Below are 14,794 nucleotides of genomic sequence, written 5' to 3'. Positions count from 1 at the left end.
GGTGATGTAGTTTAGATTTGCATTTTCCTGATAGTGATATTGATCATTTTTTCATGTTGTCTGTTGGAGATCTGTGTGTCTTCTTTGGAAAAATGTCTATTCAGATCTTCTACCCATTTCTAAATAGGATCGTGTGGATATTCTTTCATGTTGAGTTGCAGGAGATCTTCGTGTACTTTGGATATTAATCCCTTATCAGATATGTCGCTTGCGAAGATCTCCTCCCATTCAGTAGGTGGCGTTTTTATTTTGCTGATAGTTATCTTCACAGTGTAAAAACTTTGTAGTTTGGTATAATTGCATTTATTTACTTTTGCTTTTGTTTCCCTTGCCTAAGGAGACATATTTAAAAATACTACTAAGATTACTGTCAAAAGAGCATACTGCCTATGTTTTCATCTGCAAGTTTTATGATTTCAGGTTTTATGTTTAAATCTTTAATCCATTTTGAATTTATTTTTGTGTGTAGTATGAGATAGAAGTTGTTTGATTCTTCTATCTGTAGCTATACAGATCTCCCAACACCATTTATTGAAGAGGCTGTCTTGGCTGCATTTTAGATTCTTGCCTCCTTTGTTGTTGATTAATTGATCATATAAATGTGAGTTCATTTCTGGGTTCTCTGTTCCTTTGAGCTATGTGTCTGTACTAGACTGTTTTGATTACTGTAGCTTTGTAGTATAGTTTGAAATCAAGGACTGTCATACTGTCAGCTTTATTCTTTTAAAAAGCAAGAAAGACTTCAGAGTTTCCATTCCCAGCAGAATCTAGCTTTGGGTTTCAAAGAGAATTTATTCAGCAATCTAGAAATATTTATTGAGTGCTTGTTGTGCACTAGGCCCTGTTCTAAGCAGTGGATAATGCAGTATATGTGTGTAATACCTGCGTAATATGACAGGTGGTAGTAAGGGTTAAGAAAAATAAAGCAGAGTGAGCAGATAGAGTAAGGGGCAGTGCTATTTTAGACAGAGTATGAAAGGGTGAGTGCTCTGGTAGGAGATATTTGAACTGAGACCTGGAGCTCCTCCTGTGTAGCTAAGCCTTTCTACCTGAAAGACACTTTTTAAATACTTCCTGGGGCTATGCATGATGGTTGTAAGGAGATACTCAAAGTTGATGCCTGGAAATTGGGTCTGCCTGAGAGGGATGGTGTGGTGCCCAGTCTGTGGTGATGCAGTACAGCCTGGGTTACAGTGCCTGCTGGGCAGATGTGTCCCCCTGCACCCACTGGATGCCCCGTCTACACTGCCAGCTTCTGCCCCACCTTCAGGACCTCCTGTCTGCCTGCAGCCCTCTCCCTTACCCCCCGACTGTTGCCATGAGCATCCTGCTTCCTCCTTGAGATCGTGGTCCTGATTCCTTCCTGTGAGCAGGAGACTCCCTTTGGCCCCCATGGCTCAGGGAAGGGCAACCCACCATCCTTTGTCCCCTCCACTGTGTACTTCTGCTTCCTTTGAGGTTGGACCACCCAGTGCCGCACCCTCTGACCTCAGCACTCTCTTCCCATCCTTCAAGGCCTCAGGTGCCCATTTTCCTCCTCCCGGGGCAAACTCAGAACTCAAGTTGTTAACGCCTCTAAATATTCCAGACCTGGTTTCCTCTCACTGAAGTTTCGTTTGAGCAAACCTCACCCAGAAGCACCTTGGGTCCTGTCACTGTCCATTCACTCCAAGATCCAGGATTCTGTTGTTTCTCATCCTGTGGCCAGGATAAGATCCAGGATTCTGTTGTTTCTTACCCTCCTTCCAGTTCCTCTGCATGTGGCCTTGGCCTCAACAACAGCCTCCTGCCCTCGTCTTCCTCCCCGCCCGGTCAAGCCTCAGGCATGTCCTTTGTGTCCCCATTTGCCCTTTGATTCTCCTGCCCCCGTGACTGTCTCCTGACCCCCCTTCAACATGCATGCAGGCCCATCTGCTTCCTCTGCTGCTTCTCCAGGACTGCCAGGTATTGCTGGAGAGGCCACAGGCCATGCCTTCTGGCCCGAGCATAGATCACAGGTTCAGTGAAATCCAAGCCCTGAGCTGTTCCTGGAGCCTCATGAGCCCCCAATGGACCCTGAAGTGCCCCAGGGTTCCCCTTCTGAGTCTGCACCACAGGCCTCTAGTCCAGTCCCCACAGAGACTATTCTCACGGGTGGCCTCACCTCCAGCTGAGAAGACCGAGTTCATTTAGCCTGAATGCCTTGAGTTTTCTTCCCTGCCCCTCAGTGTCTCTTTCTCTCTGTCCATTCTTTTTACTGATTTCTCTTAAGGGACTTTGCCTGTTTCTCCAGCATTTACACACCTACATCAGAGTTCCATTTCCAGTTGCTTCCTCAGTGCTGGATTTAGAGTTCTCCTTCCCGTCCCCAGCATCTGACACTTGTCAGTCCTCTTCCCAGAGCTGCTTTTCCTGTTGTCCTTTTGTATATGGTATTTTTGGCTTCAGATTGTCTATGGCCCAGGGCTCAGTTCAGGTCCGAACCTTGCTCCTGGTCTGATGGGCTTTAGATAAGCCACCTTCTCTCCCTTGCCCTCAGTCTCCTCATCTGTAAAATGGGTTTGTTGGATGTGTTCTTCCAAGAGCCCTTCTGGTTTTAATATCCCGTGATTCTGAGACTAAAGGGGAGGCAGGGTACTGTCCCTCACATCTCCTCTAGTCAGAAGGGAGAAAATACCCATCTTTCTGCCTTGAGAGCCAAGTACCTGTTGCCCTGGTGGCATGTCCTTAACCCCAGGCGACCACTCCCCAGCCACTCGGGTTCTCCGAAAACCACAGAGGGGACTCCATTATGAATGTCTTTGCTGTGAGCTTCTGCTCACTTGGCTGCCAGGCTTTCCTGCCTGCCGGTGCCCAGGCCCCGTGTGGCAGGAGGGATGTTCACAGCGGGATCCAGGCATCCTTCCCAGGCCATACACCAGACTCTGAAGGTGCTAAAGCCTTTTCATCCTGCAGCTCTGTGAACATGGCGTGCTTCTCTGCCCCGCAAGAGCAGGTGCAGGGCCGTTATCTGCCTGACTCTGAGGCTCCGAGCCATGTGGAGCAGCGGGAGCTCCCAGCCCCCTTCTTCTCATCAGTCTGCCTTCCAGTTGGGGCTCATTGCAGGCTAGGCTCTGGCGACGTTTTGTTGTTGTTTAGTCACTTTGCGTATGCTGGTGCAGCTCCTGGAATGCCCTTCCTCATCCCGTTTAAGAGACTCCCCTGGTGGCTCAGACGGTAAAGCATCTGTCTACAATGCGGGAGACCCGGGTTCGATCCCTGGGTGGGGAAGATCTCCTGGAGAAGGAAATGGCACCCCACTCCAGTACTCTTGCCTGGAAAATCCCATAGACAGGAGCCTGGTAGGCTACAGGCCATGGGGTCACAAAGAGTTGGACACGACTGAGCAACTTCACTTTCACTTTCAGTTCATCCCGTTTAACTCTGGCCATCCTTCAAGACCAGCTCTGATGACAGCCCTTCATGCGGCCTGCCCTGAACTCCCAAAGTGTTTTTCCTCCTCTGTGTAAATCTAAGTTTATTTCACCCTCTCTGGCAGTTTGCTCATTTGGCCTCAAGGTCATTATTTGTGTATGTGAGCAAACCTTTCTAATTAGATCCTAAGACTTAGGACCTTCTCCTCTTGACTTGGCGACTCGTGGTAACAAGGCATACAGCCTAGAACTTTAGCCTCAGAAGGGACCTTAGGAGCCACTGGTCAAATTTCTCCCGTCTTCTGGGTGGGTAAACCAAAGCTCTTAGACCTTGGCGAGTCACTGAGTGAGTCGCACAGCTCGTGCATGAACCCAGGTTTTTACAATTTCAGGTTTAGGCACTCTTTTCAGTACACGGTACTCTGGAGCCTGAGTTTTCTTAGCACCAGGGTGGATGCAGTAACATCCATTTCACAGGGAAACTGAGGGACTCTTTCAGTTAAGGGAGGAGAAAGGGCTTTGTAACCCATCATGGTTGTGGGTCTCTTCTTTCAGGTGGGCAGGCTCATCAGGCTCCCAGAGGTGATACACTGAGCTTAGCTGGAACCTCAAGGCTGCCTTGCCTGTAGGAGAGACCTTAGCAATTTAGATGAGACCTTTTGGAAAGGTTTTCTGAGCCATTGATTTTTTTTCCTAGGGTCTAGGATGAAGCAGTTGGTGGCAGTTGTAATAGATGGGGGCCAGGAAGGGGATGGTCCACTTGGCCAGTGGCTTACTGCACCATGATAGAGGCTCCTGCCAAGAATGACATCCCCACCCAGCCCCTGATACTCATATCAGAGGGCTGGCAGTGGCAGGGCTCTTGGCACAACTCTCTGCGTCCCCAGCTCCCTGCGAAGAGCCAAGCCTGGTTTCCATAGTGCACTGCCCAGCCCTGAAGCAAGGTCAAAGTCTATTGGCATCGCCTATTTTTAGCAGTTGGGGCTGGGGCCTCCTGTTTCCTTTTTCTGTATTAAAGCAGGAAAGCCACCCAGGAATCCATCTGCAGCTCTTGCTGGGCACAGCTCAAAGCAGGGGCATGGGCTCTATTTTTACAAATCAAAGCTGTCTTCTGAGAGCCCGGGCTCTGGCCTGCACCCACCCAGCTTTCTCCTGGCTGGTCTGGTAGGGGCTGTTTACTGAGTCCCCACTCTGACCTGAGACTGGCATCAAACCGAAGGCTTTATAGCACTCATGTTTAATTATTCATCATCGATTCATGAAGCAGACCCATTTCACAGATGATGAAGCTGTGGCTTACTCGGAACCTCACAAAGGTTAAAGTAGGGGATAGAGCCAAGATTCAGAACTTGGTCTGTCATTGCAGTGGCCAACCCACTGGGTTATACTGATTTCATGACACATAGTAGTGTCACACCCCTCCACCCCCAGACACCCCCCCACAACACACACAGACAAAGAAAACATTTAGTCAGTAGCCATTCAGTGTACTGTGGCTTGGAGCTTACTCAGTGGCCAGCTCTGTGGCACATGGGTAGGCTGGACAATGTCCTTGCCTGCCACAGTCTGGGGGGCAGACAAACAAGTGGTCCCCTGGAATACTGTGGGCCCAGTCCTCTCATCTGTGAGCCTGGAGCCTGAGTGTCACTGACGAGGTGATCACACTGTCAGAGGGGGAGGGCGAACATGGGGAGGGCTGCAGAAGCAGAGGACAAGCGAAATTTGCCAGGCAGAGGAGGGGCAGGCATTTGGGGCAGGGGTCTCCACTGCCCCACTAAGCGGGAGCCTCCATCCCATCTTGGGGGCGGGTGTTCTACTGGGTAGGGGTAGCCATCCTGAGTCCTTTCCCAAGTCCATCCCAGCATGAAAAGAGAGCATCTTATGGTGATCCATTTGGCCGCAAGGATCCAGAAAAGGGGATTTTGGCCTTTGTCTCAAGACCTGTGAGAGGTTTTCTCTCCGGTCTCTGCATCATGGAATCAGGTAGATGGGTAGTTAGGGGCCCACGGCTGCCAGGGAGGTTGACACACAGACATGGTGACTGCTGGAAAGACAAGCAGAGGGACTGTTGTGGCTTCACTCCGATGGGTGCCTGGAATGTCACCATGTTTGCGGACAAACCCTTTCTTGCGTATGAATGGTTCATTAGTTTCCAGAGACAGGGAGTGGATTCTTTAGCCAGTGTCAGCAGACAGCTCAGGGCACTGACAAGGAAGCGAAAGGGTGAGTGCACAGCCTCACCCCAGGCAAGTGCCAGGGCTGGGACTTGAATTCTGGTCTTCCGCCTCTTTCTCAAAGACATGTCAAACAGCTCAAGAAACGCCCCAGGCCTCCCAGCAGCCTGCTTCTGAATGTTGGCAGAGCACGGGTTTTCCTGCCCACGTGCAAATATCAGCACTGAATGGGAAACAGTGGATCAAGGGAAGTCTCTGTTTAGTTGTTGCATAGTCACTAAGTCGTGTCCTACTCTTTGCAACCCCGTGGACTGTAGCCCACCAAGCTCCTCTGTCCATGGGATTTTCCAGACAAGGATACTGGAATGGCTTGCCATTTCCTTCTCCAGCGGATCCTCCTGATCCAGGAGTCAAACCCACGCCTCCTACATCTCCTGCATTGCGAGTGGATTCTTCACCACTGAGCCACCTGGGAAAGGAAGGGCAGGGAAGGGAAGGGGTCTCTGCAGTTGAGCTAAACGAACCCCCAAGGAAGCCTGGAGTGGCTGGTGTGCACAGCAGGTTGACAGGACTTCCTTCTGGATGAGATTGAGAATGAGGCGAGAGCCCTCCCATAGGCAGAAAAGGAGTATCAGACTGGGGTGTGTGTGGAGGCCCAGAGCATCATGCTGACACTTGCTGAGTTAGAATCCTGTCTCACTAGCGCCGTGATGCAGGGTACCCCTTGCCCTCACCACAGCCACCTTTCTCTACTCCGAGGCCCGAGAAGGCAATGGATGTTACATAATATAATGTGTGTTTTTCCCAACACCACCAATATATGAATGCTTCAAGTAGATAGTGTCAGATATCCCACAGGTTAAGGACTCAGTCTTTCAAGACTCCCCACCTCCCTTCCCCACCCCCGGCTCCCAAACACACACTTCAGATACTAATCCCAAGTCCAGATCATCACCTATGCTTCTAACCTACTGGCTATAGGTGAGTGGGAGGTTCCCAGACCCCCTCCTTGGGAATGATCAATTTTGCCAGAGCCAATGCAGAACTCAGAAGAGCATTTAGCTTACTAGGTTACCAGTTTATCATAAAAGGATGTAGCTCAGGAATAGCCAGATGAAAGATGCACAGAGCAAGGTATTGGGGGTGGGAAGGTGTGGAGCATCTGTGACTCTCTGAACACATCACTCTTCCCAAATCTCCATATGTTCACCAACCCTGAAGACCTCTGAACCTTGTCTTTTTGAGTTTTTACGGAGGCTTCATCACACAGACACTATTGATTAAATCATGTCCCGTTGGTAATTGATTCAACCTCCATCCCCTCTCCCCTTCCTGGAGATCGGGGGATGGGACTGAAAGTTCCTACTCTCATATGTTTGGTTCCCCTAGCAACCAGCCCCATCCCTAGGTGCGTTCCCAAAGAACCTCATTCACATAAACTCAGGTGTCATTGAAAGGGGTTTGTTATGAATATTAAGACACTTTTATTGCTGTTACCACTTAGGAAATTACAAGGGTTTTAGGGGCTCTGTGCCAGAAACCAACGAAGACCAAATATACATTTCTTATTATGAATCACAATATCACACACAATAGGCTCCAAAAGTGTTCGTTTTCTTCTTTCTCTTTATATCCTTTGGATATGATTATCTCATATTCCTTCCAGCTCTAATTTAAATGCAAACTAGACACTTTTTACGAGCCAAGAAAATCTAGAGGTACTAGAAAGCCAGTTATGAGTTCCATCACTCAAATGTGATGGCCCAGGGGTTGTTCCGGCAGAGTTTTTAGACCCTTGTCAAGCCCTGAGCCTCTCCTGTGATTCAAGTGCTTGTGTGTAGGTTTTAGACAATTAAATTCTACAGCCAGTCTCATATATGTCATAACTCTAGAACGGATTTACAGTCAGAACAGATGGGCTTTGCCAGATCATCTCACATCTCAGTTTATGGAAAGGGTTTTGCCAGATGGACTTGGATGGGAAATTCAGATCAGAAACTACCTAATACCCATTAGAGTGTCTGAGTTAAATAGCTTGCCCTTTGAACTCAGAATCGCACCTGTCTCTTTCCAATGACTGGTTTACCAGTCTGATAAGAGGGCTGCAGCCATTTGTCTTGGTCCCTGCTGACAGGCGGCCTGGCTATATTTAGCCAGATGCAGGTGAATATCTGAGATAGGTCCTGCTGCTGTTAAATTGGGCTTCAAGCCACGTACAGGATATGATTTGCTAAATGCCACACTGGGCCTGAGTATCCGGGGTCTTTAAGTCCCAGGGTGGTCCTGTGGGATTAAATACGAGTGATCAGGGTCCGGTCAGCCCCTGCAGCTAAGAAGGAAGTTGGGTCAGTTTGAACTGGTAGGACACAAGAAAGGTTTTATCATCTCGTTTTAGGATTGTGACTGGCTTTCTTATTGCCTCTGATGCAGATGAGCAAACCTGATCAGAACACTGCAGGGTCAAGGAGCTTTTTAAATGGAGCTGTTGCTGATTTTTTTTCCCAGCTTTGTGAGCCCTAGACCTCCATCCTGGTAGGTCCTGCTCGGGGCAAGGCTCCATGGCTGGTGACTTGCTGGGAAGGATGGGGGCCAGTGCACGAGGATGAGGGGAACTTCTTTAGCAGTGTGGTCAGAGGGAAGGGTGTTTGCTGTCCAGGAGGAGCGTCCAGCCATGATCTGCCTGTCAGTTAACACCGGGCCATAGCCATCTGGCTCGTAAACTCTGAAATTGCTGAAGATTTTACAGACCTCAGACAGCAGTCTTCAGAAGGGGTTGTGGATGTTTCAGGATCCCCAGGGTCATTATTAGGACATATTCTTGGGTAGGAGAGGATGCAGGGAAACTTCAGCATTAAATATTTAATGAGCACACTGGCAGCCTTTGGAAAACACTAATGATCTAGAATTCTGTATAATGATCTTGGGTGGAACCTGGGTATCTGTGACTGAAATGTGCAGCCAGGGTTGAAAACCACAGCTCAGGAAATGATACAGGCGGGGCCTGGATTAAGATTAGAGTTTGACAGTAGGGGGAGAGGAGCAGTGGGCTGAAATTTATTCTATTCCAAATATGATAAGGAGACTTGGGAAAGGAAAGAAATGGGACAAGCTCCTTTAAGCTCTGAGCCTCCAGGGCTAATAAGATTAGAGGTTGGTTGTGGGGAGAACGTTCCTTGCCTGGTATGGATAAATTCATTTGAAAGTGAGGCAAAGAACAGGTTTATTCAAGCCGTTAGCATGATACTTACTTTGGCAGGAAAGCAAATATGTTGATTTATAAGTCCTTGTATGTCTTCTTCCCAGGGTCTAAGGGTCCCGGACTTCAGCTTGGCTAAGGGGCAGCAGTGAGACCTCACTCTAGTGAGACAAATTGATCATCAAAAACCACCCGATAGGCAAGTGGTGAATGAGTAATAAAAATTGACAACCTGGCAGGCCCACCCCACCACACCCTCTGCTGTGAAAATAATATTCTCATTAAAAGGAAGAAACTACGCAGAAAAGTGAAAAAGAAAATAAGTAGACGTCATTCACAGTCCCACATTCAGAAATAACCTGTATAAATTCTTCTGGACATGTGTCGATAGGAAATAATAGTTTTCTATAAAGGGGTCCTACCTGCTTTTTTTTTTTCCATCTCACATTGTGCTATGGATCTCTTGTCACATCAATATAATAGGCCTAAATCAATTTTAAAGGCTGAATAGTATTTCACTACATGGAGGAGTCATTTTTTAATCCGTCTTTGTTGATGGGCATTTAGGTCATTTCTCATTCAGAGCTATTAACAATAAGACGAAGCATCCTGTGCACAGGCCTTTGAGATAGACATCCAGCTGTGGGGATCGGGGGCTTTTATCACTCAGTTGCCTCGCTGGGGAGCAGGGATGACAAAGCCAATGTCTCCCATTGCACTGCTCACAGCTTATTGTGTTATAATTCATCTCTTATTTGCTTTTGTGTTGCCTTATGCCTCTCCTCCCACAGATTCTCGTAATGGGCTCTTTGGTGAGGGGTAGAGTACACTGTACTCACTCATTCCCTCCCGTTTTCATTATTAGAATGAGCAGGGTTTGGATTGCTTCTGAAAGTATATTGACGGTCAGCAGAATGACCTCTGATTCTGAACAGCTATTGAGAAACCCACTCTGTGCTGTTGTTCTAGCTGCTGTCCTAACAGCAGTGTTCCGCACGCACAGAGTTTCCATAAAGGAAAGTCCCTTTTTGCCCCATTTAAAAAAATTATGTTGAACATTTTTATTTATTTCTCAAGAATCCAATAAGGCCTGCTGGGTGGCCAGCTCTGTGTGTGGCACAGGAAACTTGAGAGATGATTAAGTATGTGGTCCTTGCCCTCTGAGGCATATGTTCGCCTGGAGGGGCTCACAGTGTCATGTTCTTAAATGTTGTTTTTCATGGAAGTCAAGCTCCCAAGGCTCCTCAAGACTGTAGCACCAACAAGTTGGGTGTTACAGAGGAACTTCTATATGAGGGAAGTGGTTTTGTAATTTCCTCAGGTGGATAAGACTGAAGTGGTGTTTCTGGTGAAAGCTAGCGGAACTAGAAACACCTTCATGGACCAGAGCAGAATTATCTCAGGCAAATTCCTTCCTGTCTTTCCATCTTCAGTGTGGGTCATTTAAAGGGTCTTGAATTTTGGTTGTTGAATTTAGGGGGACTGAGTCAAAAAACCCGTGTATGAACAGAGACTTTTGGCAGCGTGGCCTATGGTCGTTACTAGGTTAGTAGAGACTTAGTTCTATCGTGAGAAAACTCAGGAGGAAAAGGCTGCTGATGGCTCCATTGACTTGAAGGGACTTTATAGATCAATTAGGTAAAGGGTTTTAGGTTATTTTCAGCACCTCTTTGGAAAGCTAACTCTTCCCAGGAAAAATGAACTTGATGTGCATAAGCACAGATATTTTTTCTTTGTTTAACTGAAGTGAGTTTGAGTGAACTCCGGGAGTTGGTGATGGACAGGGAGGCCTGGCATGCTGCAATTCATGGGGTCGCAAAGGGTCAGACACAACTGAGCAACTGAACTGAATAGTTAATTTATAATATTGTGTTAGTTTCATGTGTACAGCAAAGTGACTCAGTTATATATAAATTTTCATCAGGTTATTTTCCATTATAGGTTGTTATGAGATATTGAATATATTTCCCTGTGCTAAACAGTAAATCTTTGTTGCTTATCTGGTTTATGTGTAGTAGTTTGTATCTGTAGTTTAATCCCAAACTCCTAATTTATCCCTCTCCCCTTTCCCTTTTGGTAACCATAAGTTTTTTTTTTTCCTTTTTTTTTGTGAGTCTGTTTCCATTATTTTATATATAGATTCCTGTGTCATTTTTTAGATGTCACATGTGAGTGATAGCATATGATATTTGTCTTTTCTCTGACTTATTATGATCATCTCTAGGTCCATCCATGTTGCTGCAAATGGCAATATTTCATTCTTTTTTATGAGTAATAGTCTATTGTGTATATATGTCACACCTTCTTAAACCAGTCATCTATTGATAGGCACTTGGGTTGTCTGTGAACACTGGGGTGCATGTATCTTTTTGAATGTGTGTTTTTGGGTTTTTGGATGTTTATCCAGGAGTAGAATTGCTGGATCAAATGGTAGTTCTATTTTTAGCTCTTGAAGAAACCTCCACACTGTTCTCCATAGTGGCTCCTCCAGTTGGCATTCCTAGCAACAGTGTAAGAGGGTTCCCTTTAACTTCGGGGGGAGGGGGAGGGGTGTTAAAATAAAAAAGAAAGGAAAAAAAAAAAGAGGGTTCCCTTTTCCCACATTCTCTCCACCACTTATTATTTATTTGTACACTTTTTGATGATGGCCATTCTGACCTGTGTTAGGTAATACCTCATTGTAGTTTTGATTAGCATTTCTCTAATGATGTTGACATCTTTCATGAAGCACAGATATTTTTATACTATACCAAGCAGGATGCAGATAACTAGCTTAAGAGCTCATAATCTGGTCCAATCCCTGGTTTTGTGAGTAAAAGTCGCTCAGTCGTGTCTGAATCTTTGCAACTCCATGGAACTATGTTGTCCATGGAATTCTCCAGGCCCGAATACTGGAGTGGGTAACCTTTCCCTTCTCCAGGGGATCTTCCCAACCCAGGGATCGAACCCAGGTCTCCCCCATTGCAGGTGGATTCTTTACCAGCTGAGCCACAAGGGAGGCCCAGCCCTGATTTTAGTTACTAAGATTTATAGGGGAGGGTAACCCCAGGGAACTATGAAATCTTATTGATGAAACTATTCCTAAAACAAATTTTTTCTTTCTTTCTTTTAGCACTGGCTGGATCATTCCAAACCTATAAAAAAGCAGATGAAAAGTAAGTAAGCAAAATTCAGTTTACTACCTTACTGCTTTTTCAGAGAGTGAACTCCTTTGCCAATGTTTTGAAGTATTACATTTTCATTAGAACTTGGGAGCATTTTCAAATGGATTCAGTTCTAAGGATGTTTTAATTTCCTAAGACTGGCTAAATGTTAAGAGTCTGAAATTTGAATGGGAGTTTTTAGTAGATGTTAAAAAAACACACGATGCCCTCTTTTGAAATTAGACACTTCCCCCAATGAGGACTGAAAAATAGGATGTTCAGAAACATGACTTTATAACTGTGACATTCATTTTCTTGTGGGTTATGAAGTAGATTCAAAGAATGGGAGAGCTGGCGGGATCTTTGACAATCTGGTCCTGCTCTCTGATGTTATGTTGTGGTAACCACATTTCTTCAATGTGGTTTATGTATGAGTAATTTTTTTAAAAATTTAATACTTTTAAAGTGTTTTTACTGTAGTTATTTTTAGATTACAGAACACTTGGCTGTTTATGTGTCACTTTCCTATAGCCCACTTAGTATTGTGTTAAAAGTTAGTGTCACTGGGGTATCTTGGCAGTCAGGGGTGAAAGTAAAATGTTAGCTCTCAGTAAGTCGTCTACCATGAGTAGGATTTTCTTCCAGAATGAGATTACTAACTACACTGTTTTTGTCAACACCAAAGTCCATTTTAGTTTTCCAAACTGGGATTGCTTTGTATGTTCTGTTGTTACTTTCCAGTGGTGTGGTGGATATGTTAATAGATTTAATGTGTTTTTCCTTTTGTCCATTCTGTGATCTTCAAAACTTGGGGAAAAACATCTTCAACCTTCCATCTCCAAACGCTTAGTTGGACCTGCTTATGCTTTGCACTTTCGAGTTAAATATTATTCTTCAGAACCGAACAACCTTCGTGAAGAGTTTACAAGGTAGGACAAGATGTGAAGCAAGGTCCTTCCACCACTCACACCCCATAGCACTTGCCTTAGTTATAATCAGCAGGTCTTCTAGACTGTGGACTTGCCACCTCTTCCATCTGCTGTCTTTCTGTTCTAAGAAAAAGTTATGAACACTTTGCCTGTGCTTATCTCTGTATTCTGTTGAAAACTGCCTGATTGAACCTTTTCTTAGTAAATCAGAATTTAAAAGTGTATCTTCTCATCTCATTTCTGTCTTGATGGACCTTGGGTAAATTGGCTAGTTGGCCTCTGGCACTTGATTTTTTTATCTCAGATACCAAAAGGGAAGGCAGATGTTAGAAGAGCATTTCAGCATCCCAAACTGCCATTTTATTTCTTTAAGGGGCGCTGCCTAATATTCCCTCGATTGTTGTAGTATCAGATTTGTTGGCACTCCTTCATGGTGACTTTCCACCCCATTGAGTTTCTTCCTTGGTATACCTGCCTATGTCTGCCTCTGAGACTTCAGAGAGAGTGCTGAAGCAAAAGAGACTTAAAACACACTTTGTGTGTGGACTGTCCCTTCAGCCACTGTGCTGTCGGTGAGACTCTCGACTCAGTCCCCTGCTGCCTTTGATGCCCCAGACTCCCCTGGTTGTTGTCTGTGATGCACAGCAGTGGTGACGGGCGGTCCATGGCTCTGGCCCCTGGCTTGGAGGTGACCACCTAAGTAGCACTTTAATGACTGACTTTATCACCATGTCCTGCCACGGGAGGGGCCTATGGGCTTCTGTAGTTAAGACTTCCTATAGGAATTGGAAGTTCTGGCCACATCAGCACTATTTCCTCCTTAATATGGGTACTCAGTTTAATGGTAGTTGAGTGCCTGTCAGAAGTAGTAACATTCTGGAATGTACTAGAACCTTCACCACCACCCACATGTCTGGGTCACCCACATTATCCTGTATCCATCCCACAGACAGTGACTGTATTCATTGTGTTCAAAGTTCAAACAAATTACATTATCCTAGGGCTCCTCTTCAGAGTCCTTTATGAAGTGAGCTGCTTCTAGCTGTCATCAAAGCCAGTGATTCTTAACCAGGGGTTGTGAATCAGAAACACCCAAGATGCTTTTGAACAAATCACATTCCTGGGGACCACTCTTGCATGTAAGATTCTCATTCTGTAGGTGTGGAGCGGAGCGTGGGCAGCTTTGGTTTTTACAAAGCACTGTAAGTGGTTCTGATGCCCACATCATCCTGGTAAAAAAGGACACTTACTTAATCTCTTACTTCAGTGAACTCCTCTGGTGTTATTTGCTGCCTTCCTCCCCATTTTCCATGACCAGTTCCAGGATTTCTGTTTCCTGTGTGTGTGTGTATCTGTCTGTGTGTGTGCACACGTGTTTTTTGAAGACAGAGTCTGCGGTTAAGCTCAGCAGAAAAAAAGCCTCCAGCAGTCGCTCACTGCAGTCAGCTGCAAACTCTTTGATACAATCAGCTGCATCCTTCCTGAAATCTGCTGGCGGGGTTAGCTGAGGGTCAGATGCAGTGGTTCCACCCTACCTGTTGGATTGTGTGAGCTCTGCGTGTGTGTGTGTGTCTGTCTGTCTCCTGGAGGCCCACGGGCATTGAGGAGGCGTCATTGGACCATGCAGCTTTCCATGTTCCATCCTCCGAGTATCTTGCAAATTTCCTACATGCATTCACCTTCCTAGCTAGGTTCTGGAATGCCTTCCTGGGACAGGAGGAGATGCTTCCACCCGGGTTCTCATCTGACCTGGACTCCCTTGTTACAATGCAGACTTCTGGACTGCGTGGGGGTGGGAGCAGTGATGGGAAGCTGGGGATTGGAAGTGGCTGGGGAACAGTGACCCTCTGTTGACTTTTGTATATGTTTATCAGGTACCTGTTTGTTTTACAACTCAGGCATGACATTCTTTCAGGAAAGTAAGTATGTTTTTTTTTCTAACCATTAACTCAAGATAGAT

General features: G+C 46.0%; 1 protein-coding gene across 3 annotated transcripts in view; it reads left to right on the top strand.

Moving 5' to 3' along the window:
- EPB41L4B (erythrocyte membrane protein band 4.1 like 4B) overlaps positions 1 to 14,794 on the top strand; it is a 139,510-nt gene that overhangs the window by 37,800 nt on the left and 86,916 nt on the right. For all 3 annotated transcript variants that reach the window (XM_068973877.1, XM_068973878.1, XM_068973879.1), the window contains exons 3-5: positions 11,875 to 11,917; positions 12,756 to 12,834; positions 14,709 to 14,753. In XM_068973877.1, coding sequence (XP_068829978.1) covers positions 11,875 to 11,917; positions 12,756 to 12,834; positions 14,709 to 14,753 — 167 coding nt within the window. The remainder of the gene's footprint in view (positions 1 to 11,874; positions 11,918 to 12,755; positions 12,835 to 14,708; positions 14,754 to 14,794) is intronic.

The sequence above is a fragment of the Capricornis sumatraensis genome, chromosome 6 (genome assembly GCF_032405125.1).
Source record: "Capricornis sumatraensis isolate serow.1 chromosome 6, serow.2, whole genome shotgun sequence".
Taxonomy (NCBI): Eukaryota; Metazoa; Chordata; class Mammalia; order Artiodactyla; family Bovidae; genus Capricornis; species Capricornis sumatraensis.
This window is presented reverse-complemented; position numbering and strand designations above follow the sequence as displayed.